Source organism: Pyxicephalus adspersus, chromosome 2, assembly GCF_032062135.1.
Source record: "Pyxicephalus adspersus chromosome 2, UCB_Pads_2.0, whole genome shotgun sequence".
Lineage (NCBI taxonomy): Eukaryota > Metazoa > Chordata > Amphibia > Anura > Pyxicephalidae > Pyxicephalus > Pyxicephalus adspersus.
Genome location: NC_092859.1, coordinates 90,284,649 through 90,309,847, shown reverse-complemented (window position 1 = coordinate 90,309,847; position 25,199 = coordinate 90,284,649). Strand labels below are relative to the sequence as shown.

Sequence of the window (25,199 nt, the reverse complement as noted above, 5' to 3'; positions counted from 1 at the left end):
CGGTATGTATAATGTATATATATATTGTGTAATGTATATGTGTAATGCATATATACCGGTATGTATAATGTATATATATATTGTGTAATGTATATATAATGTATATGTGTAATGTACATATATGTATAGTGTATATATATAATGTATATCTTTATGACACTGCATGATGTTGGAGTCCATGAGGAGAATGGACTTGGGTGAGTTCCTGTCACCTGACGTGTGATGGATGCTGTGTGCCTCCTCCTCTGGCGGTGCAGGGAGCCGGCTCTACCCGTGTACACGCCTGTGGGGCTGGAGATAGCGGATCGTTACAGGTACGGTATTGGTAGCCGGATGCGATGTGTTATGAAGGGTCCACCTTCAGGTGAGAGATGCTCCTCACTGGGACCCATAGCGGGGGAGTCGGGGGAAGATGACCGATGCTAACAAGGGCAGATCTGTGCTGCATTGGATCTCCAGCAGTAGCGGGGGGCTGATGGAAGACCACCCGTGTGTGAATGGCAGCGGTAACTGCTCCTCGGGCTGGCCTTCGGACAGCATCCCCCGGTACATCGGGCTGTTCTTCATGCTGCTGCTGGACCTGGGCGCCGTGCTGGGGAACGTAGCGGTGGCCGCGGTGATCCTGAAGACGCCGCAGCTCCGGAAATTCCTGTTCGTGGTGCACCTGTGCATTGTAGACACACTGGCTGCCATGACGGTGATGCCGCTGGGGATGGTGGCCAGCTCCGGTAAGGTGGTATTCGGTGAGACGCTGTGCCAAGCCTACATCTCCTTAGAGGTTTGCTTCAGCAGCGCTTCCATCCTCACCGTGTCTGCCATTAACATCGAACGTTATTATTACATCGTGCACCCCATGAGATACGAAGTGAAGATGACCTTGGGTCTGGCCATCTCGGTCCTCATCTTCATCTGGCTGCAGGCATCATTGACTTCCACCGTGCCCTTCCTCCCATCTGCTGGCACTGGCCCTAACAATGCCAGCCTGGTGAATGCCACTCGCTGCTCCTTGCAGAGGAATGCAGGGGGGCACAGGAGGGTGTTCGTGGCATTCTTCGTCCTGGTGTATTTTGTATTGCCTCTGGTCATCATAGTCACAGTCTACTGCAATGTCTTCAAAGTGGCCCGGATCGCTGCCATGCAGCATGGCCCTCTACCCTCCTGGGCAGCGAGTCCTCGCCACAGGTCCAATTCCACTGGCAGCAGAACCAACATCATGCCAGGGAACCGATCCCATAGAGGTTCTCCAGACAGGACGTTAGGAGGAGCAAAGGCGGCCTTCACCCTCATGATCATCGGGGGCCAGTTTGTCATGTGCTGGTTCCCCTATTTTGTGTACCATGTCCAAAATGCCCTGGAGAACAACTCCTACAAGGGAGGGAAGTGGGAGAACATAGTCAAGTGGCTTGCCTACACCTCATTCACCGTCAATCCCTTCTTCTATGGTTGTCTCAACAGACAGATTCGAACTGAACTTGCCAGGATCCCCAAATGTTTCCTAAAGCAGTCTTTGGATGAGCAGTTGGGTCTGTCCAGCCATGAGGGCTCTGTAGAGGAGAACTTTCTTCAGTTCCTTCAAAGAACTAGCTGTGTGGTGGACAGGAGAAACAGCTTCCCCACATCTTCTGCCTCTAGGCTGCTGGTCAATCAAAGTACTTTAAGTTTTAGAATCCCAGGGCAAATTCTGGAAGAAACCCCAGAGCTGATGGAACAGGATGTGTCAGAAGGCTTCAAAAGTATACAGATGGCCACCAGGCAAGGAAACAGCCTAGGGCCTGCTAAGTGAACCCACCTACTTACATTTTGGGTTGATGGATTATTTGACCAAATGTGCCCTCATGATGAAACAAGAAGTCTTATTTATTGACATGAAAAGCAATGTGTGACGTGCAGGCTCCGTGGTAACTAACCAAAGTTCTTCTTTTACATATTGAGCGCTGTAAACCGACCTCTGGTTACTATAGGTGACTGCACTTTTATGCCATTGCTGATCTCTTTATTGACAAAGCCTAGCAGTATTAAATTAGGACTTCCTTGTCCTGTGTGTATGGAGAAAAATGTTCTTGGTATTATAACCTGTTTACTATCCAGGCACAAGCACTTTTATAGCAATGAGGGACTGCTGGGAAATCATGTGGCATGGCGGCAGGTGTAGGGTCATTTATATTGTGGACATTCTATTTTAGATCTATGATCTAACAGCAGATTACCTTTAGATAAGGAATGTGGTTGTCCTAAGTTCCAAATCTGTATTCTGATTCCTCTGATTGTTCTGTTTTGCGTGTTATTAATAATGATTTACCAGATTTTACACAAACAATGAACCACCTTTGTGCAATTGTGAAATGCATATGAGCAGTTACGCTCCTTTGCATGCTTTTATTAGATATAAAGCACAACCTAGCAATAAAGAATTGCAAACTATTCAACAGAACTGTTGTTTTGATAATAGGTTTCAAGTTTGAAAGATTTGAATATACTTGATTTTTCAACTTATTTTTTCCAGGTTTTACTGATGATCAAGCTTATGACTTAGCAAACTATTGTGAAAATGGCCACATGACTCTATGGGTGTTCTCAAATTTAGGTAATAGGTAGAATATCAGCAGGGTACAGAATTACTGTTACAAATTATATATATATATATATATATATAAATATGTAATGAAGACCAAAACTATTTTGGCAGAGCAGCCACCCTGGACAACATAATAGAGTTTCTTAACTTTATTATGTACCCCTTATATTGCAACCGTCTTTGTGCGGCTTTACCTAACATATGAAACTATTACCATGCTTATTTATGTCTTTATACATGTATTTTATTAGGTTTTACAAATAGAAGTACCCCCTGGACCATTGAAAAGTTTTTTTTCTCTCTTGGGTAGATATACCACTGTTTAGGAAGCATTAAATGTCATAGGGGTCTAATTATAAAGCTGTGAAACTTCCTATTCGCCTAGGTCTATGTGTTTAGTAGTAATTATTCTCTACCATAAAATATTTCAGTGAATTCACAGATCATATATTATATATATATACAGATTATATAGGGTGCCACAGTATATTTTATTGTACAGATCTTTGTATTAATCTATATATCAAAACACAAATTGGTTACAGTGGGCAAAAGGTCTGGAAGATTTGGAGTTAGAAAAGTAAAATCTACAATGGACTTTTTCTTATAACAACCAATCGGACACTAACTAATCTCTGTGTTGTGATGGCTGCATTATTAAGACATTATTTTTTTTTTTTTTAGCTGTAGTTGTGCAGAAATATAGGTTTATTGGTTAAAGTTCTGTGATTGTTAATATTCATATAATCATGTTTACATGTAGCTAAAGTTTTAGTTCAGAATTTTTGTTAGTTAGGTTTTTTTTGTCCTGGTCACAACAGTTCCACCAGGCAGGGAGTCAAAACAATAAAAAACTGACATTGGTTTTAGTCTTTTACTATTTTACCTAACAAAATGGTTTTGGCTAGAAGTACTTTTTTTTAAGCACATCTACTAAAGAAGCAATCCGGACACTCATTTACTACATGTTTCAGGCCATTGACCCAAATTCAGACTCCTTCAGGTAAAATCTGCTGGCAATGCCTGGCCACTGAGCCATCATACACCTGTATTCGTGTACACCTCCTTGGGTGCTAGAGCTGCCTACTGGATGATTTTACAAGTCTATGAAAGTTCAATGCAAAGGCACCCAGACATGATTTTACTGCATAGTACACAGTGCTGAAGGACAACAACTCTAACAGGGGAAGGTAAAACGAAAAAGGGACGAAAAAAAAAAAAGTGAACTATGTTTTGGGTTCCATTCATGCCTACCTACCAACATGACACAAATCACAAAAAAATTGCAAATAGTATGCATTTTACTGCAAACTAACAGTATGACACTTATCCTTTAATGCTAAACATTTTTAAATCATTAGATTTCTAATTGTGTAATTCAATGGCTATTTAGACTAATCAATACATTTAATTGTAAATGATTATATTGGGTCAGTGTCTATATGCATTTAACATATTTTTGCATTTTACTTACTTTTAAAGCCTCCTTAATCCTTGTAAACATGTGAAAGGCTGCAGCCATCTTGCATGTGATGTCAGCAGCCCCAGGGTGATCTGTCAAGTATTTCAGTATGCACTTTCCAAGGATGCTTTACAGAAGGTTATGTAGGGTGGTGGGGGAAAATGTGCTGGGCTAACACATACAGCAATTAAACACTGCCACAAGAAGACAGGGCTATGACATGCAAGAAGGGAGAAGGCTGCTCTAGGGAATTAAAACTGCTAGCAATTTCAAATGCTCATTGCAAGCAAACAAAATATATTGGAAAGTCTAAGTCAAAACAGTTAAAGTAAGCGTTCAGAGCTGAAGTATGGGCAATATTACCTTTGTACAGTGTCCTGTTTCCTAGCAACTCTGGATGCTGACAGCTTTGAGAAAAACGGTAGGAAGTACAGCACTGATAGAATCTTCACCCGCCATTCCTTTTTTCATAGATTCTGCAGCCATGACTGAGGTTTTATCAATTCTTCTATTAATATCTCTGCATCTAGCTGCACATCTATGCACACCGCATTGGGCAGCAGGAGAGCTTTATGTTCCACAACTTCCTTTGCCACTCCCAAATCAGCTAAATCCTTGCTCTGTATATGTCACATTTTTTTTAAATAAACAAATGTTTCAGTATTAGCAAAGTTATTTAGAAGTTGCCAGGATAAGCATGTAGTGGCTTTATGGGCATTGACAGGGGAACCGGAAACTTCCCTGTCATGTCATCACAGAGGGTATATACTGGAATTAGTAAAAGTACACTACTCTACTAATATTGTCAGCCCTGTACTGCAGCATTAACATGCACAACACATAGATATATCTAAAATAAACAAATGAGATGACAAGCAGAGATGGAGCAGTGCCGGGAGAGGGAAGTCCGAGATAACAAGGTGCAGGAATGCTTCTTGCGTGCCATGTGAACAGATTTGAAGGTAGATTTGCAGTGCTTAACAGATGTGTCATCCCTGCACCCACAGCAGTATATGGCTGAATGAATTAGTAGAGTGATTTAGAAAAGGCCAGGGTTGTGTGGGTGGGTGGTAACAACAGAGAAATCCCCTATCCTTGCTGCAGGATGAATCTGTTTATCTAAAATATGATCTGATGAGTAAGGCTAGGGCGTGTTGAGGACAAACTGTGTAAGGCACACTAGAACCCATTTTGTTCTGCAGACATCCAAACAGGTTTAGGTGCTAAGAGGATGTCATTCAGTAGATAGTAGGCAGGCTGCTGTGACCAATTAAGGAATTGAAAACTATTTTACTATTGTGGGGAACTCACAGGCAAAAAACGGAATTGAATGTGAACAGTTTTTTTGCCCAGTGTTGGTCAAACACTTGATTTTTATGTGGTTCTGTCTACTAATGTTCGATGACAGATCTCTTTAAATTTGTCCTTGTTAGTGGTCACTAGGGGATGTCCCCAAACTGTTCTGGAAGGAGTTTATCATTTATACATTATACCCGGCTGCTGGACAGCTCTAGGTGCTAGTGCTTTGCTCTGCAGTTCTCCTATTTATGCATTGTAGCAGAGCAGGCTACTATTGTGAAATTCACCTGTATACTTCTTATATATTCCCTAAGTTTGTATAAAACTTTTCCAGCATATAGTTGTTACTAGTGGTACATGTTTAAGTCATCTATTCACATTTGTTTATATGATTAGTCATAGATTTTGTTTTTTTATGCAGGGTTCTATTCTTTCCAATGCCAGAATGAAAACCAAACAGTATTTACTAGAAACAGAAAAAACCAATACATTCACTGTAGGTATGAAAAATGGTTTATTTTGTACAGGATTTATACAGAGTCCACAATTTTTGCAAAAAAATGTTTTTAAACAAACATTTTGTTCTTGTTTTAATATTTAAATACCGTATTTCTTTTTAAGATCATTAAAAGAATCACTTGTCTTCAGCGACTGTTCTATATAAGTAAACAAGGCCCGAACATCTGTGAAAGATAAGCAGCACAGAAATTATTTATATTGAAAAAAAAAAAAAAGTAAAAACTACAATTTCCTAAAAAAATATCTGATTATTTATTCAGTTCGTTTTTTTCCTGGAAAAACAAAAAAAATGTTTTTTTTTTTTATAAAGAAGGTGGATGGGAGCCTGAGGTAGTATTCTACCTTATGTGCATGCTCCTTGTTTATAGTTTTAATGTACTGTGCATGGAATTGTCAGATTAAATCACCCTTTAGTAAGGGCAATGAATGGAAGGGATAAGGAATAAAAATGGGAAAAAAGAAGAAGGGACAGAAGAAAAGTATGACATTCAAGAAAAATGGGGGGTAAGGACAGAAGGAAGGAAAACTAGGAGGCAGGAATGTAGAAAAGAAGGTGAACATAAGAGGAAAAGAACAGAAAAGCAAGAAAGGGAAGAGAAGGAAGTTGGAAGTAAGGGGGTAAAATTGAAAAAGATCAGGATAAAGAATGTAATGTACAGGAGTGTATAAAAAGTGAAACAGAATGGCCATCATCTTAAACAAAATTTACATAAAAGTCAAAAGTGGTCCCACCCCCCATCACATGCAGCTCTGATACCTGAATTCTCTGTTATTCTCTATTCTTCACTGTTACAGTATCAAGGCTTGTTACCATTATGAGTTATATCCTTGACTGCATCTTGGGGTGCATAAAACCCCAACATCAAATAGCCACAATAGTATGTGTACCACTCTCATGCTATGGCTTTATGCTTACCATAAATTGATACCACCTTATATTCCTATTTAATTATAGGATGATACCATATTTATTGCTAAGCAGTGAGTTCACAATAGTCATGTCATTAAAAAATACAGTTACAACAAAATACTTGGAGCTTACCTGCTTTCTCTGCTTCTGCCATAAACATGACTGCCATATTAAACCTCCTGAGCTCAGACATTCTTTGTAAAATTTCCAGAACTGTAGCTGCATCTTCATTTCTAGAAGTTATAAATACCCTTGTTATGGTAACATGAATCAGTGATAATAACCTTTAATAATTGGGAGACTTTAGGTTAAATCATCATTCAGTCATAAGGATTTTATATATGCCTTCTAAATTGCAAATGCATTATACATATATACATTTTTGTACAACCTCTTTCTAGGTGTACTATCAATGCACTGGAAGGCCCTTCTTGGGGTATATAATACAATATTTTAGTAAATGATAGTAAACATATATTCCAATCTGAAAGTCAACAACCTACTTTTTTTTGTTAGATGCCTACATGAGAAGTGATGCACTTGTATAATAGTTCTGGGGTAGCTAACCAATATATAAACCAATATAAAGTATATGACTGGGATTTAAAAAAAAACATTTAAATCACATTTAAATCACAAAAGCAACATTTCTACTATTATTTACAGTGATTTATGATATTTTATAATCTCGTGCAATCCAGCCGAAGCCACAAAGCAGTGTTTTCTACAGAAATTATAGGCTGGGTGGGAAGAAGTAACACCTAAAATTCTGTAAGCTTTCCACTCCCCCCTATACTTTGTTTCCAACTTTCTTATGTCCCAACTGTCCATTGTCCCTGTATTGTGACCTAACTTTTCTTTCACCACCCAAAAACAGCCAGGTAAAGTGTCAGGTGGTGCACCCGGCTAAAAGGGGCTGGGAAGAACAGCGACAAAGGTTTTTTTTGCAACACATACAATAGGTTCTACTTACACAATATATTTATGCCGCAGGATCTTTAACATTTGATTGAACACATCTGGATCCAATGCTTTTTGAAAGATTTTAGTGTATTGGGATGGTTCTATTTGCTACAATCATACAAAAGAGCATAATATATTTTTTGTTAGCATTGCATATTTATGTACTATACATTTTTTTTACCCAAGTCACAAATAAGATGAAACTGGAACAAATAAATCAACCTTGAGGCCTGTGGTGTAGCTAAAAACCTATGGTCCCTGATGCAAACTTTGAACCTGGGCCCCTTCATATGTGACAACTCTGCCCCCCATCAAAAAAAGGCACAGCTCGGACTCCCTAATGACAGACCCACCCACCCATCAGCCCATCTTTTTCACCAGTGACAGACCACCCTCAATTTAGAACTGCCCCTTCTCCAAATGAGAGACCCCCTCAGTGCAGAATAGTGATAAACCTCTCCCTTTGTGACAGGCTCCTCAATAGTTGAAGACCTCCCACTGGTGACAGACCCCTCGTCTTTAGTGCAGAACCTACCAGTGACATACCACCCTCCCAATGACCTTGCATAACTGATCCTCTGTTGCTGCACTGAATACTGTCTTATTTTAACTGTCAGATGCTTCAGCAAGAATGCAATTTCTGTATGCAGACTGTATGCTATCTGGGGTGGGCTTTATAACATTACCAGTCAATGCTAGCAGAGCCATGGGTCCGCACACCAAGCCTGACCTCGTTTCAGTAACTTCCCATTATATTGTATATCATAGAGGGCCTTATGGGTCTTTGAGGAGCAGCAGCCTGGTAGCCATTAAGACTGCTGCAAACTCCTATGCTCCTATCCCAGCAGCTGAACTAATCCGTAAAAGGGAGGATTTTTTTTTTTGGTTGTGTCAAAGCTTGCCCAAACCTTCTTTTTGCAGATGTCTACTAGCCACCGTGGCATCTCATCATAGTGACAAACCAGGTGGGTCAAAAATTTGGGTGTAGTGGAATGAACTTTCATACTGTTGAAGATTGATGCATACACTATTAACTTGGTAACAGTCTTTTAGCAGATACTAGCAGATGCACCTTAAGCTTTACTATACTTTTGACCTGTTTTTTTTTTATTTGCAAAAAAGAATCATGAAGCAAACACAATTATTGTTTTCTTACTTTCATGTAGAGGTATAATACTTCCTGGTTGCCCTTCAGTCTCCTGAAATCTGACTCAAGCTGAAATGAATTTGTAGGGACCGCTGGAACGTCAGTGATCAAGGGTGGCAATATTGGAGGCCCCTCATTTATTACTTTTGGAAGCACATTTTTAGGCAAAACATTGTTCCTTGAAATTGAAGAGATAAAAAGTTACATTAGTTACATTGTACATCAAAGTAACAATTTAAAATACACTTACCATGACAAATAAATGAGTCTTTGCTACAGGGTAAATCGCCCATATTATAGTATAGCTGTATCATAATTTGTTTCATAAAATACAAAGCATTAGAAGAAAAAGAACCCTCATGCTTTTAAGGATTTAAAACAGAACTACACCTATAAAATATATATTAACATTACTACACAGTCTCTATGAAAGAGCACATCTTCCATTTTAGGAGCCCAGAGAAGAATCAATACACAACATCAAATTCATGTTAAACTAATAAAAGCTATACAAACCACAACTAAGCAGCTGCAAAATGATGATGTTGCTATGGAGGACTGTTCTTTAAAATCATTTAGCTGGCTTTGTTAATGTAAATTATATGGAACTATTGGACATCACATTTATAAACAATGATAATAACAGCTGAAGCCAAAGAACACTGTCAGAGAAAACATCCACAGAATCTGAATTTTGAATAATATATGAGAGCAAAGATTCATGGACTAGCTCCTACATCCATGAAACAAGTTGGGCAGTAAATGCACCAATGTCTTTCATGCAATCCATACAAAGTAACAGCAAGATATCTCTTTGTGATGTTGTCTGCGTATAACAATATATAGCTTTGATTTAAATGCGGCACTCAGTCTTTTGATTTGTATAGCTATTGTATCTAATAAAAGCACATTCATTTTCATTAGAAAAAAGGGCATTCCCGAACTTCAAAGGCAAATCACAGACTGCAGAGCAGCAGAAATAGATTTAATTAAATGAATGATCCATGTGAATGACTATCAAGTTCTGTTACTGTGGCAATCACACAATGTACTACACATCCTCTATTCCAAAAATAGCTTTCTAAAAATATTAATATTCAGCACAAAATACTGCACAAATTATAGTATATCCTACATGACCTGTGTGCAAAATATAACTGCAATGATATATAATGGTGCTTAACAGCTGAATGCCTATTATCCGGAAGAAAAAAACAATGTGCTTAATGTGTACAATCACAATTACAAAGATTTACAAATATAAAGTATAACTGCAACAAAAAAAGTATGATGTTACTGTTTTACCTAAGAACTAATGCTGCTCTGATTTTTATTCATAAAAAGTAAATGTTTTATAAAATAAAAATCCTAATGATGACCAAGCGGTTAGCATGCTTGCTTGCCCTTGCAGCTCCAGGTTGGCTTGGCTCGTATCATTCCAAAGACTGTTGTTGGGCTTCACAGATTTATTAAAAACATCCTATTTATTTATTTACTTTTTATCAATCAACATTTAAAAAAACCCAAAATGTTTAAACACCTGAAAGCCCACTTAAAGCAGAAGTTCTACTTTTAAAAATTGTTGATCAGGTAAGTCATTATTGCAGAATGGGGCAGGCCCTTCAGCAATATTCCCCTGGAACCTGTCAAGAAAAAGCAGAGCTGTGCCACAATGGGAATTTGTCTTTGTGCCCCAGCCAATCAAGATGTCTGAAGATCACAAAGAAGAAGAGAAGGAAGTAGATGGCAGCCCCTTGAGACAGATGAGGGACAGGTGAGTATAGCGGGTTTTAGGTCTCCTTTAACAGGATATTATGTTTTTATGTTTGCAGTTACACTTAATAAAGGAGGGTGACATAGGAAAGTGGCAGCTTTTGTAGTAACTTTTTGGGCCTGATCTAATAAAGCTCTCCAAGGCAGGAGAGGATACACTTTTATCAGTGAACTTGGGTGATCCAGCAAACCTTTAATGAATTTCTTAAAGTCATTTGCTATTTGTTAGCAAATAATTTCAATCTTGAACCAAGTGTATCCTTTTCAGGTCCTTTGAGTCAGTGCTTTGTCCTAATGGACTTATAATGGTTATAATAAGCAAAATCACTATTACAAATAGGTGAAGTTGACTAAGCAAAAACAAAAAATACATTTTACTTCTTTCACTTCTGGGCTGTTAAACATGCAAAAAAAAATGCTTGAAGATATCTGTTTGCTAAACTGTTATTGGATAGACGTGTTCTCAGTTTTCACTGTGGACTAAAGATCATCTCCTCCTTATGCTGTGGGGGAGTTTTGTAAAGCACTTTCTGTCCAAGAGTGCCAACACTGAGCCTCCATCAATACAGTACAGTGAGTTATTGCTGTCACCCTAGATTCAACGATGAATAAAAAAAAGAAAACTAATGCAGCCTATATCCAAAGACAGGCAAGCTGGAATAAATGTTATCATCATCGCATACTGCAAACATATCTATTGATCTCTCTAGCATATCTATCCATAAAAAAACAAACACCCAGGGACATATCCATGTGTCCAAATGGAGGTGCAAAACTGGACTGGATTCATATTAAAGCCAATTAAACTAAGAATTTAGATATAATTGGTATTGTAAAACAAAAGAATAAGACAAACACTTGAATATATAAACACATTGAAAACCTACTGCCGGGTTGGTATATCACTTATTTCTTCTATCTTTATCATCTTAGCACTTGGAATATCAGGAGATGTGGAGATGTGTTCTTGATCTTTTGAATCTTCTTTCCTGGGCTCCTCAATTTGGTTGACAATGTTTAAATTACAGGGAGAACTTTCAGTCAAATTATTTATTGGCTTTACAGTTAGGCCTCCAACCTCTTCAATTTCCATCCTTCTTAAAGGTTTCTAAAATGAAACAATAAGAAATGTGCTTACAGGTTTTAGTATTATATGAAAAAGCTGCATAAATATGACACTAATATCTTTAAATATGCGCCTTTCAAATAAAGGTATAGACAAAAAACTAAAAGACAGGGTTTTTGGCCTTGGTTTCAAACAAAGAATTATGTATTTGTAATAAAATTCATACATAATTAATAGCAGCAATAAAGTAATTTACCCTGCCCATTATACATCATACATCTCATCATTATACATCTCTACCTACTATATACTAGGGGTGGCCACCCTGAAACTTTTTGACTTACACAGTAGCTGAGGAATTATCGCTTTTCTTCCTTTTGTTCATATTTATTCACCTTTCAAATAAACACAATATTTCCCCTTTAATAGAATATGCCTTTGTATCTAAGGGGTCATTATTTGTTATTTCAAACAAGTATTTCATACGTTAACGGCAAATAATTTTTTTATTTTTTGAAGCTTGGAGTTTTGTTGTTGAGTGCAATTTTTTCTCTTTAGCCCCTAATTGTTACATAGAGATAAATAATACGTCCCCGCAGCCCACTTCAGCATTGTTCCTGACCATGTCCTTCCCTTTAGTGACCACAGCTGGATAACCCACCATATTACAAAGCTTAAATTATCTTAAACTAGTTTCTTGAATGTGACAATGATCACTAGATTGTGTACCTAATAAAGTGGCTGGTTGGGGTTATATACATTTTTTTTTAATATGTCAAGTAGATTAACAGTTTACATGCATAGTATTACACAGGAAAATATTTATAAAATCATTGTAGTTTACATCATATCATTTGCTTATATAAAGCATTTATCTATTTAGAAAGTCCATATTGATTTTACGCTTTTATACTGACTTTTGCCTTGAGTCTTTTGTAACTACAAGTTCAAATATTTCTAAAAAACATGCAGTTAATTTTATTGGCTTCCCCCCAAAATTGACATATGAATGTATTAAAGATATATGACTATGGTAGGGATATTAGATTGTGAGCTCCTTTGAGGGACAAATAGTACCACTACTATGGACTGTACAGTGCTGCACAATAAAAAAAAACAGTAATGCTTGGGCACATGTTGTAATGTAGTAAGTTGATAAGGTGTGTTTGGGGTGCCATTAATAATGAATGTCAACCAAGTAGTGATTTATATATGATTTATATAGTGATTTATATATACCCACACCATGGTACTGGCTAACTTAATTTATATCCCGATAGGAAGGTCCAACTCTGTAGCAACAGCCAAATCCCCCCATATCCAGGATGTTGATCAAGGCTCCTCTTAACAACCAAGTTCCCTGCTTTGATAGTGTGCTCAGGATTTCAGGTTTATTAAATCACCCAGGTTCACTGATGAAAGTGTATCTTCTCCAGTCTCGGAGAGCTGTGTCGGAATTTTCCCCCTAGAAGCATCATTCTCAATTGTACCCTGGACTAGGTATGCCAAACGCTAACGTTTTTACTAGGTATGCCAAACGTTAACAGAGGCCCTACAGCAAACATTCCATTTGCTAGAATAATGGAGACATATAAGTAAATATTTCTAATGTCCAAAAAAGGCAAAACATTCTACTTGTTGAAGGGAGGAGATAACCTATTTGGTAAATGCCATGTAAATGTTTTGGATGTGAATAAGGACATTCAGAGTTTTTGAGATCCAGAACAGGGTGAATTTTACCCCTGAAGGTTGGGAACAGTGCAGTAGTTGGAATAAAACCCCTGGAACAGTTTTGACACACGCATTGGAAAATACCTTGATCCAGAAGAACCAAGAGGACTAATCTGTGCAGTGACATTAGGAGGTCAGAGTATTTTTTGCCACCAGTAGCATCATTTAAAATACTATCCAATGCTTGTCCAAAGAGACCCAAAGTTTCAGCAGTCAAGCTTTTAAACAAAAATGCCCTACACATTCGAAATAGCTCAAAACACTTTCGAGAAATGGAGGAGGATTCTATCTATCCTGGCAAAAACGCAATGGTAATAGCATCTGTTTTACATGATGAATGCTGAAGTGAAGGATCAGCCTTAGCACCAATGAGACCACACAGACTATCGACAGCAGACCTCAGCTTAGTCAAGACAAACTCCAGCAGAAGTGAGAAGAATCCAGGTTAAAAAAAAAAAAAAATAGAAAAAAGTGTTAATTTAGTCTTGAAACAGCAGTGCTGTAGATAAGACGTCCATTCTCCTAAGTCACTTGCAAAAACCTGAGGCATGTGGGTGGTAGGAGGGGTTATCCTGGGCTGATTTTATGGTTTGTCAATGGCCATCCCTGTTGCAATCAGCAGGATACCAAAAACTAAGACTTCCAGGGTGCCTTAATAGACTAGAAAAAAATGTTTGGAGTGATAATACAAAACTATACAAAAACTCAGAAATCTGGACTGTGGCCAGGAATGTTCTATTAGGATTTAAATGAATGGTAATCTCTGTCAGATATTTTGTTTGTTTTTAGTATTGTGAAGATGGTTAAATAGATATTTCCAAAGACTTTTAGTCTCATGACCTCATTAAGGGTGAGTATTCAGGAAGTCCTCATTTCTAAGGACTATGTATTACACTCCCATAACATACTGGTCTCTATTTGTGAATAGGAAACAGAACAAGAGGATCAAGGTAACCTACTCTAAACCAATGTTCCCCATGTACTTTTTATGCTGGTAAAGCTAATCCATATACAAAGCACTTTCAATCCAAGCCTAATTTTAGAAAGAAAAAAAAAAGCAACAATACAGTTTAGCAATTAATAGAAAATATTGTTTGCTTTATAAGCTACAAGCACATTTCACCAGTGAATCTTCCCCCTTTATGTTAGGGACACATGCTGTTGCCTAAGCAACTGATGTATAATGTCTGCATGTGTGGGTGTTGACGGAGAAGATGGCAGCATACAATGTGTACTGCAAAACAAAATAATAAACTAGTAACCTCAACCGCCATGTAATAACAACCATGAGGCTGATTTATAGGAAATAAGGCAGAGGAAAAGGAAGTAAAAGTACAGAGGCTTCTTGATAAAAAGCAGTGTCCTGGTTTTATTTTTCAAGAAAATAAACATTAAAAAATAATATTGGATGTTACAGGCAACAGATGCACATTTACCCAGCTTATATCTACCATTCCCATGGAGTTTCTGTATTGGAATCCTGTAAACTCAGGTACTTTCGTTGAATAATAAACCACTAAAGTTTGGCTAATGACAATAACCTATAGCAAATGAATTTCAGTTGCATCAACTCAAAATTGTGAACACAACAGAAAACGACCTTTTCACCTTATTCACGATGCTAGACAGGCAAAATCACACCAATCTATCACAAATTATTAGCAACCAACTTTAATTGTTCTTACTGATGTATTCTCATTTGTACAGATGTGAACAGCAAATCACTGCTCCACAGGGAATATATGTCACACAGGCGACTCTGCTGCTGGCAATGTATAGTCATGTGAGAAAGCATTCCACTAATCTCTTGGGAATTGCTCCTTCTTTAGCTACGAAAGCTGCATAATCATGAATGCTAAAAATGGGGCAGTGATGTTTCTGACCTTATAAGCAAAGGAGAAATTCCATACAGACCAGTATGAAAGTTTCCTAATGATCTTGAAGCTGGCATCAAATCACCAGTGTAAAATATCACCTATCTGACATGGGCCTCAAAGTGAAACTAAACTGGAAACAAAAAAATGACAATTTTAATCCTGCAGATCCCTTGATGGCGCTGGTCCTTCCTGTGATCCGGTCCCACGTCGTCCTGGAATTCCTCTTCGTCTCAGCACTAAGGAAGCACCGGGAGCCGCCATCTCACTGCGCTTGCGTGAGATTGCCATCTCTTTTCCTCAACAGAAAAATGCCCCTTCTGCACATGTTCGAGATTAGGGCATGAGCAGAAGGAGCACCCAGAGCCTCCCAGGATACCTAATTCACACATTCTGCGCCTAGGCGATCAAGACTGAAAGAGGAGGTGCTGCGCCCTTTTTCTTTTTTTTTTAAAGTGTTGTACACTTAAATTAATAACAAAATAATTAACATTTTTCCTTTACATATAAGGGTTGTCTACCTTTTTATGTAAAGTGAAAATGTTGATTTTAGGTCTGCTTTACCCTAAGAAAATAGTATCTGTTCTAAATACACTCAGACAGAACATTCTACCCAAAATATACTTCAATAAACCATTTGAGAGTTATTGAACCAGTTAACATGTCAGCAAGAGTGCAGCCAAGTTACACCCAATATATTATTCCCTAATTCAAAGAAATATTTCTAAAGCAAAATGTAAACAAAGACTTTAGTATAAAGCCCAGCAGGTATTAGGAAGATATCACAACTAGATCTGTGCAGGAATGTGTGCAGAAATACAGGGTGTTACTTGGCACTGACCTTTATTATCATCAATTCAGCACAGTGGTCTTAATTAACAAAACATCTACCAATACAGGCAATATAATCATTGGCAAGTCTTATTTTTTTGCTTTAAAATACAATGGGGGATAGAAACATAATAAACTAGCTCTGTTGTTAAATACAAAGCTTTATAAATAGGAAAAAAATGTTGAAACGCTCATACAAGTGTACTATGTCACACATCACACAGGAGACAGAAACCTGTGACATGTTATACACTTACCGTAGACCTCAGATGTACAGGTTTGTCTATATGTTTTATATAATGCCTGTTATCATTTTCTTTATTCTGACTGGCATGATGATTCTGATTGGGTTTGATTGTTTTTTTATCAAGTTCCTAGAGCAGTAAATAAAAACATTATTATGTACCTACAGTTTGAAGAAATGACATTACAAAGATTATAACATACTTATAAAATGGGGAAAAGTATTTTCTTCTGAACCTTTACTTTTGTTAACCACTGAGTGATTATTTTTGGCATGTGAATTCTCTGGATTAAGTCCTATTTGCTACAAACCTGAATTTCCTATGGTTTAAAAGGAAAATCCAAAACAGGTTCTTTAGCAAAGTTTGAGGAATATACAAATTCAAAAAACAATTCTGAACTACTTCAAAGCTGTAAAAAAACTAAATGAAGAATTTGCTTTCCAAACTTAAGATTTGTGCATTTTGTAGATAATGCAGAAAAATGGAATAATAAATGAAAAGGTGAAAATAAATAGCATAATTTAGCATAGTCACTGAAAAAAAAATTTGGAGAAGAAGCCAATTAGCCTAGGAAGGTTTTTGGGATGTGGGAGTAAATTTGATTGTAATCCAGCACGTGCTTTATTTTTAGGCTACGAACACAGGTCAGATGATTCTTGTCCAATATTCAGCTCAGGGCTCGTATCGGACGAGAATCTTGAATGTGTACAGCACTCATCCAATGAAGTTCATGGATACGATGTGGTGGATCCATGAACCATAAACGATTGTAATACAAGTTAAGGGGAGCGAGCACAGTGGGGTGCCACTCCATCCTTTTCCCCCTTACCTTTCCATACAGCAGAACAGCGCTGTATGTACAGAACTTGTTCATGCATCATTCAGTCTTTTGTTGTTGGACAAGATTGTGAAAAAACTTTTTCAAAGACAATTATTGAGCATGTGCATGCAGCCTTAGCTGTTATAAAACACAAATAGCCTGAAGTTTTGCCTTCATATATCCCCCAGATAAAACTTGTTTGCAAGTAAGCTGGATAACATTATTGTCTTTAATATATTTTTGGGGTCTCTACTGTCCTCCACTAGAGTTTCCCATTCCACTGTTTTAGAAAAATGTATCTGTGCCACCATGTTGTAGGATACCACCTGGTCAATAATGACATTTATTAAAACCAAAGCAACTAGACGATGATTGGATGACTATGAATAAAGATCATCAATATCTGAGTTGAGTAAACAATACCAACAGCATTATACTTCCACAACATATTGTTTACTCAGATGACAACAGTAGGCCAAAATACTTGCCTTGGATATTTTTGCCAGTTCTGATACTGCTTGCTTGTTACCAGGCTCCAGTTTCAAAACCATTTCAAAATCTAAAACAATCAACATAATATTAAAACTTTTCAAAGCTGCTTTTAAAGAGAAAATATTAGATATCCTTCAAAAATATAAAAAAATACCACATTGTTGGCAAAAAAATTACACCAGAAGTAAACAGTGTACCAACCAAAGGAATAACAACACAGTTATCACTGGCTTGCAAAAAAATTCCTATAGTTAGAGCCTAAATCCTGTAATGAGAAAACAAGAAGCAATCACAGCCCTCCTTTTACCAGCAGCAAAACTTCAGTGGATCAAGGCAGGCAGGAAAAATCCCTCAATGCAATATTGAAACCCACAAATTTACCCTAAGAAATGATCTCCACTAATAAAAGGGAACCATATTTGGTCTTTTATAGGTGCTAAATTAGTGCTAAAGTATTGGTCAGAATCTAAATTGTTCTCTATTCTCATTGTGACAAATGCTATCCAGGAAATCTATAAAGTGTAAATCTTACATTATACATTCCTGTATTCTATTTGGCAATTTGGGATACCAAGAATGATAGACTCCATATTCATAGAAAACATATGGTTCACAGCTGTTTTTTTCTGACATTTACTGAAACATTCCTTGGTGGAGAGTCATTTACTGCCATTACAACACATGGACCTGGAACATTCTACACCAGAGAATGTTTCAGTAAATGTCAGATTCATTGCTTCACAAACAGCCCCCTTAGTGTTAAACTTATATGTTTGTGTCCTCTACATTATATTGCTCTCGTACAAACCTCACTTCCTGTGACTTAATGCTATTCTGAGGATTTCTAAAGACAAACAATTATTGTTAATGTCCTTCTCCATCTAATAATCTAACTTATAATACAATACACTGTGAAGAAATATTCACCTGCTATAATTTACTTTAGGAATGCATAAACTGTACATCTGTGATAAAGCAAATTTTAGTTTGTGTTGACAAAAAGAGTCAGGTTTCTGTTTGTTTTATGTTGTGACATTTTTTGTGTGTATAGTAAGAACTGCACCAATACACTACTTATTATGCCAAGAATACCAGTGATAGTTCTAGCAGTGTAGTATCTATAAATTGCCAGATCTCAAACAACAAACAGTAATGCCCTAGATATCCATTGCGGAATGTGTTAAAAAAGATTGACCCTCCCCTTCCCCAATCCACTTATATTTACTCTGCTCTGTTGAAGCTCCCAAGAAGTACCTGATTCTTCTAGTTATAGAGACATGTGGCCTCCTTCCAGCATGTAATGTTCAGGCCTTAGTGGCCAAACTGATAGAACGGAACACTGACAGGTGACTGCGAATGTGACATCATCATTAGGATTCTGATGCTGTGCTTATGAAAGGCTTGATTTCTACAAGAATGGAAGGATGAGGGAGTGCATAGGAATCAATGGATGGGTTGGTGGAGTGGGTAGACATCCTAGTTCTTTCTTGAATAGGCAATTACGTGGTCAGTTGCTGCTGTTGACTTGTTTTTATTTTTAATGGTACAGACCGTAAGGCTGTCTCATCAAACCACACTTCACTGCCTAGTGCGTCACTAGGGCCTAGAGCAAGCATGCAGAAAGTGAGTCAGAATAAACCAGACCTATAACTGATGAGAACTGAGAACATTCCTAGCCTGTAGCTCACTAAGCAGTAAAGCAAGGATTGTAACACCACAGCCCAGCTACAACGCAGCTCAAAATTATTATTATTAAAATTAAAAACTCTTTAGTTTAAATAAATAAGAACCTGACCAATAGTAGCACCCCATGAAAGTGTGTTGAAAATAACAAATAATATAACTGCACAAAGCAACAAATTTTGGGTCAGAATTTTCTCTTCTCTTATTGTGAATGCTGCAATACTAGGGATTGCAGCGGCTGATATAAAGACAGCAATGAAAGGATAAATGGTGATTTTTAAAATATGTGCCTGGATTTCCCTTACTTATCACCAACACATATTGCTGGCTTAACCTAACTAACCTGACAGGCTGGATATAAACTGAAGGGGTTGTTTAGATTTGCCAAATATGTAGTGAAGAAAAACATTAAATGTAATATAATACCCAAATTCTTATGCTATGGGAAACTTTATTTTTAAATGTATATGGTTAGACTTTTAAGTGCTGGTATTGTCAAGTAGACAAATCTCAGTTGGCTCATTATTAGTTACCTTCTTTCGCTCCCTCCAGTTTTCCAAGCATTACTCTTGCAGTCCCCCTTCTGGCATATGCTTTCCCATAGGTTGTATCTAAAGCTAGGGCTTGTGTGCAATCTTCTTCAGCTTCTTTGTATCTGAAAATACACCCATGACACGGTTTTATAGGAATTTTTTATTAGAAGAGCATTTTATAAAACCCAGCATGTTGGGAGGCAGTAGCAATATCAGTTTTTCCAAAACTGCTTGTAAGATTCATTTATCTTTAAAGCTATGGTAGACATTTTAGCACAAAATGAAAAACAAGTATTGACTCACCGTTAACTTTCCTTTGACCTTTTTTAACATACTTAGATGTCGCACCATTCACACAAAGATCTCCAAAGGGGTTATACTTGTAAATTCTAGGAAATGCTCTGTGATTGTTTAGTGGAGTGAAATGACCTTGACTTTCGATGTTTCTAATGACAAGCGTCTACACATGTATGACTAAGCTTTAAACAGTTAGTTGTTTGCTGCATTAATAGTGATAAACAATCACACTCTTATTTCAGATTTTGTTTGTTTTGTAGTATTAGCACAAAGGATATAGAAAGCTCCCAAACCTTTATTTTTTTAGAATAAAGTATCTGTGGGTACGCTTGCATCTAATTGTTGGTAGATTAGCTAGGCTTTTGTTTTTAAAAACACAACTCCGATGCACTTAATTCTAACTAATAAAATGTCTGAATGTCTAACAGGGCAACTCAAGATAGATTATTTCTGAGAAACAGTTGTGGAGTAATGCTCGTGCCGTGAACAACAGGGTGTAGGGAAAGATTTTCCAATTGAATCCCTGGAGACATTTAACAAAGCTGATCGGTAATAACCATATCATATTTTAAATGCAGAATAATACATTTCCGTAGATTTGTACTCTAGGTGTTAACATGCAACACTTACTTTTGAATTTTCAGATATGCCATGGCTCGATTTGCTGGTAGCAATGCATTTGTACTGTCTGCTGAAATACCTTGAGTATAACACTCAATAGCAGCCTCATATTTTCCTTCTTTAAAGTAAGCATTGCCCTTAAAGATTAAAAAAAAATCTATTTAGTATGAAAATAATAATATAAATATTGAAATAATAATAATATAAAGAATAAAATATATACATTGTAAAATAATAAAATATTTTAGGCCATCAAGAGAAAGGCCAGAGATAAGCAGAACAGCACTTCCTTTAAGCCCGTTTATGAGTTGCTCCCTAAAGAAAACTTTATTACAAGGCAGTACAGTGTACAATATTCTAAGCAAAGATTCCATACAAAATGAGAATATCGCTGCTTTTCCAGTTATAGAAATTTTCGAAAAAAGCATCTCACAATCACAAATGCACTATGGACCACATCACACATTCCAAGCTCTGCTTACTTACATCAATAAATCCATGGGAAAACATTGCAGCATTGCAGATTTCAGAGCGCTCCCTTAATATTATTAATATTATTATAATTAGGTAATACTTAAGTAATGCTTAAGTGTGCACTTTGTAACCTCCTTGCGGATATATCGGGTTTTAATTCCCAAAGCAGTATGATTCTGATAGATGGTAAGGTGAAGAAACTACTGTGAGGTGACAATTTTACATTTTAAGCTTTGTGTATAAATGCCAAAGGTCTGCATTAATTAATGGACAACACATACAAGACTCTACTGATATATACAAGAGAAAAGGCTTTTTGGATTACTTTTCTTGCTTAAAAAAGGAATGGGCTGAAAAGGAACATTGCAGCAATGTCTGGATTGATAGATGGATAGATAGATGGATAGATAGAACACTGATCAGGAATGCCTGTTCTTTCTTGGATACATATGTAGTACTGAGCGTTTGCTAACAGCCAATAATAGGAATGCTCCCCACAGTTTACACAAACAACTCAACTATACCGTCTGTGTAAATATTAGCGAGCACTCACACTGGTTGGTGGTTGTAAGGCAAGGCTCCCAGATGAACATTCCTGTGCTCTGCTAGTCGATGGGTGCAGGGCCGTAACCAAAAGAACTATCATTATGCATCAAACCAGTTTTAGGATAGCAACAGGATTGGGCCTCATTTCCTTTCTCTTTATCTAGTACAGGAATCCTAATGAATTTTGTGTATGAAAATGCCAATAATAAACACTTTTTTATTATAATAAAGAGTTTGATTTCACCCATAGCACCAGCAGAATTCTAACATGACCTGGACTCGGGTAAACTACAATTTGTTGCAGTGTGACCAAATTAGGATTTTAAATCATCCGTAATTAAACAATATTGCACATTTGTCTTCACCTCCACAATTAAAGGTCTGTAAACCAAGAGTGAAAAATAATAAATAAATAAGAAAAACAACAACATATACCAAATCTTTCTGTATGATTGCTTGCTGTTTCAGTTTTTGTACTTCTAAGGCTTTTTTATCTTCTTCAGATAAAACTATTTCATTTTCTTCTGCTTCTTCCTTTAGCTGTGGAGTAACACCCGATGTCTGTAACTCCTAAAAATTCAAATATTTTTCAGTTTTTTTTTTTACTTTGCACTGATGACTTTATCATTTAGTAAATCCATTATCCTAAGGATGAAAGAATCCTTATTATACCCAACAGTTTACAGGCCTACTTAAACTTTTAATTTATTTTGTGTATGCAGTTCATAGTTAGTAGCGATCATACATGCTTTAAAGACTACATATTAACATTTTACTTAAAATGTATGTTTTATATAATTTTTTTAAAATAAATATTTTAGGAAACTAAAAAATAGTTAGAAAAAAAGCTGCAAGCTATAAAAAATGGTACCACTGAATACAATGGTACAGAACTTTTTCCACTCAGAACGTTTCCACTCAGTTCAGTTTTGTCTCCAAAGGGAATTAGCTTTAATATGTTTTCCATTATATTACAATAAAGAATTATAGTAAGTATTGGCTACACCCAGTGTTAGGTGGGCACACTCATAAAACATAACTCAAAAGCATTTAGACCTACCTGGTTAATTTTTTTAAGTTCATTTGCAGCCTCAAAGTTGTTTGTATCAAGCTCCAGGACTTTTTCATAATCTGTGAGAAAAGAAAGTAATCCATATAGTATAAAGGACCTTAATATTTCAAATGATTAATGGGTTTAATGGGTTAAATATTCCGCTAATAGGATACTATGGGCCTGATTTATTAAAGCTCTCCAAGGTTGGAGAGTATACAATTTCATCAGTGAAGCTGGGTAGATCCAGCAAACCTGGAATGAATTTGGTCCTGCATTCAAAACATTTGCTAGCAAATGACTTTAAAGAAATCCATTCCAGGTTTGCCAGTTCATCCAGCTTCACTGATGAAAGTGTATCCTCTCTTGGAGAGCTTAAATAAATCAGGCTCTATGAATTTAAATAGTATATCTAGCTCATACCATGTCTCTTTTAAACAATGTAAAAAGGCTAGACAAGGCACAAGTGATTCAGCAAATGCAGAGAACTCATATTTGATTAGGTCTGGTTATACATGTGTTGAAATCCGAACCTTCTTTTGCTCCTTGCAAATTCTTTAAAGCAAGACGAGCGGCACCCCTTCGAGCGTAAGCTTTGGAATAGTTGCGGTCTAGTGCAATAGCTAGATTGCAGTCTGATTCAGCAACAGCATATCTAAAAAGCAAACAAACAATGTTTATATATTTGGGAACTACAAAAAAAAAAAAACAACATATATAATTCAAAACTTACTTCTTCAACCTAAAGAAAGCGGATGCTCGGTTGGTTGGTAATATTGCATTATATGGATCTGCATTCATTCCTCTTGTATAGCACTGCACAGCCTCATCGTACTTTCCAGCCCTAAAATAATTATTTCCCTAAAACAAGCAACAGGCAAGTGATCAAAAATCATTTTAACAAAGATTTTTTTTTTCCTACACTTTATAAAACAATTCACTATCATGTTACACTATTTACCTACTTGTCTATTTTTCATGCATCCGAATAAATCTTCTACATTTCAGTTCTATTCAGGTAAAATGTTTATTATCTGAGCAAACAAAGAACATTGAAATTTTCAGGGTGCACAGGGAACACTTATTAGTTAGTAACATTCACATTTCACCACCCCAGCTTTTACAAATTCCATGATATGGGGATCAGAATTGAAAATACAACATTGGCGTTGCAGTATTAAAAACAAGTGTGCCAAAAATGTAGGTGCAGTGGGGCACACCTTTCCATAACCCCCCACACTAAAATTTCATTACTATGGCAAACACACTGCCCTGTTACACATTACTGCCCATTTATAACACTTGAACGCCAATTTCTCTGGAATGAGGTGTAGAAAACAAAAGTGTGTGGGGAACATCTGTGGATAACAGCCCCTAAAGTTTTATCACAATGGCATAATTAAAACATAAAAAAACTCTGCCCATCAAAACGAAATTGTGGTTCAGGTACTGTTAGGGTACAGTCATTTGTAACAGGGCAGCGTGTTTTGAGGGCAAAGTTTATGTAATGATGCCATGGCGATGAAAGTTTGGGGGGTGTTAGCCATAAGTGTGCCCCACTTGCACCTATGATTCTGTTTATCTGCACCTCTCTGTTCTAGAGAAATTAGGGTTTAAGGGAGGGAAGCGGACAGTTTGATGGACACAGGTTTTTATGTTCTAATGATGCCATGCTAATTACATTTTAGGGGTTTATACATCTGTTCCCCACTTGCACCTACATTTTCAGTTTCCTGCACCTCCCTATTCCAGATAAATTGGGATTCACGGAACAGAAGCAGAAGGGGCAGCATAGTAATTCAACTACCGTTTGGTGAAAGGTAGGTAAAATATTTAGGGGGCCCCACCCCAATGCTTGTTGCTATGTAAGTTGCCCCAGGGGTCCATAATTTGCATTTTCAATTTTGGGATCCTAGGTGCACTTTCTTATAAAACAGCAACCCAAATGTTCAGTTTCCACAAGTTTTAAACTTGTGATCCCCATATTTTGAAATTCTTGAAATAGAAAAAAGAAATATTAATTAAAAGTTGCTTTGAGAGTCCCCTCTGTACCCTAAAAATTTTAGGTAATTACAACCAACAATTTAGGAGATCTAAAGGATTGAACACAATTAGTTATTAGGCTGCAGAATCTGACAAGCAGACTTTACACACACAGCTATCACACTGCAGGAGGATAAATTTGTTTTTGTTTTTGGAAATGATGAGAGGAGGGCAATGGTTGTCGTGCCCCCATCTGCGATCACATGTATGATGCTCTTTGTGTTATCTAGGTATAGCACTAAGA

The 25,199-nt window shown here is 37.0% G+C and overlaps 2 protein-coding genes across 2 annotated transcripts in view; one reads left to right on the top strand and one right to left on the bottom strand.

Moving 5' to 3' along the window:
* Nucleotides 1-87: 87 nt before the first annotated feature.
* Nucleotides 88-3,466, top strand: LOC140323962 (G-protein coupled receptor 61-like). The gene has a single exon (XM_072401434.1). The coding sequence runs from the start codon at nt 413-415 to the stop codon at nt 1,781-1,783; it is 1,371 nt and encodes a 456-aa protein (XP_072257535.1). The 5' UTR covers nt 88-412; the 3' UTR covers nt 1,784-3,466.
* A 2,365-nt stretch (nt 3,467-5,831) lies between these two features.
* Nucleotides 5,832-25,199, bottom strand: part of RPAP3 (RNA polymerase II associated protein 3) — a 29,122-nt gene continuing 9,754 nt past the window's right edge. The window contains exons 5-17 of the mRNA XM_072401433.1: nt 23,646-23,773; nt 23,446-23,567; nt 22,922-22,992; nt 22,297-22,431; nt 20,851-20,978; nt 19,924-20,045; nt 17,704-17,774; nt 16,408-16,524; nt 11,536-11,756; nt 8,885-9,053; nt 7,739-7,836; nt 6,898-6,998; nt 5,832-6,019 (exon numbers count right to left, since the gene is read on the bottom strand). Of these exons, the coding sequence (XP_072257534.1) occupies nt 5,934-6,019; nt 6,898-6,998; nt 7,739-7,836; nt 8,885-9,053; nt 11,536-11,756; nt 16,408-16,524; nt 17,704-17,774; nt 19,924-20,045; nt 20,851-20,978; nt 22,297-22,431; nt 22,922-22,992; nt 23,446-23,567; nt 23,646-23,773 (1,569 nt within the window). The 3' untranslated portion in view covers nt 5,832-5,933. The remainder of the gene's footprint in view (nt 6,020-6,897; nt 6,999-7,738; nt 7,837-8,884; nt 9,054-11,535; nt 11,757-16,407; nt 16,525-17,703; nt 17,775-19,923; nt 20,046-20,850; nt 20,979-22,296; nt 22,432-22,921; nt 22,993-23,445; nt 23,568-23,645; nt 23,774-25,199) is intronic.

Excerpts from the sequence above, each read along its gene's own strand:
- LOC140323962 (XM_072401434.1), top strand. The coding sequence starts at position 413 with ATGACCGATGCTAACAAGGGCAGATCTGTGCTGCATTGGATCTCCAGC.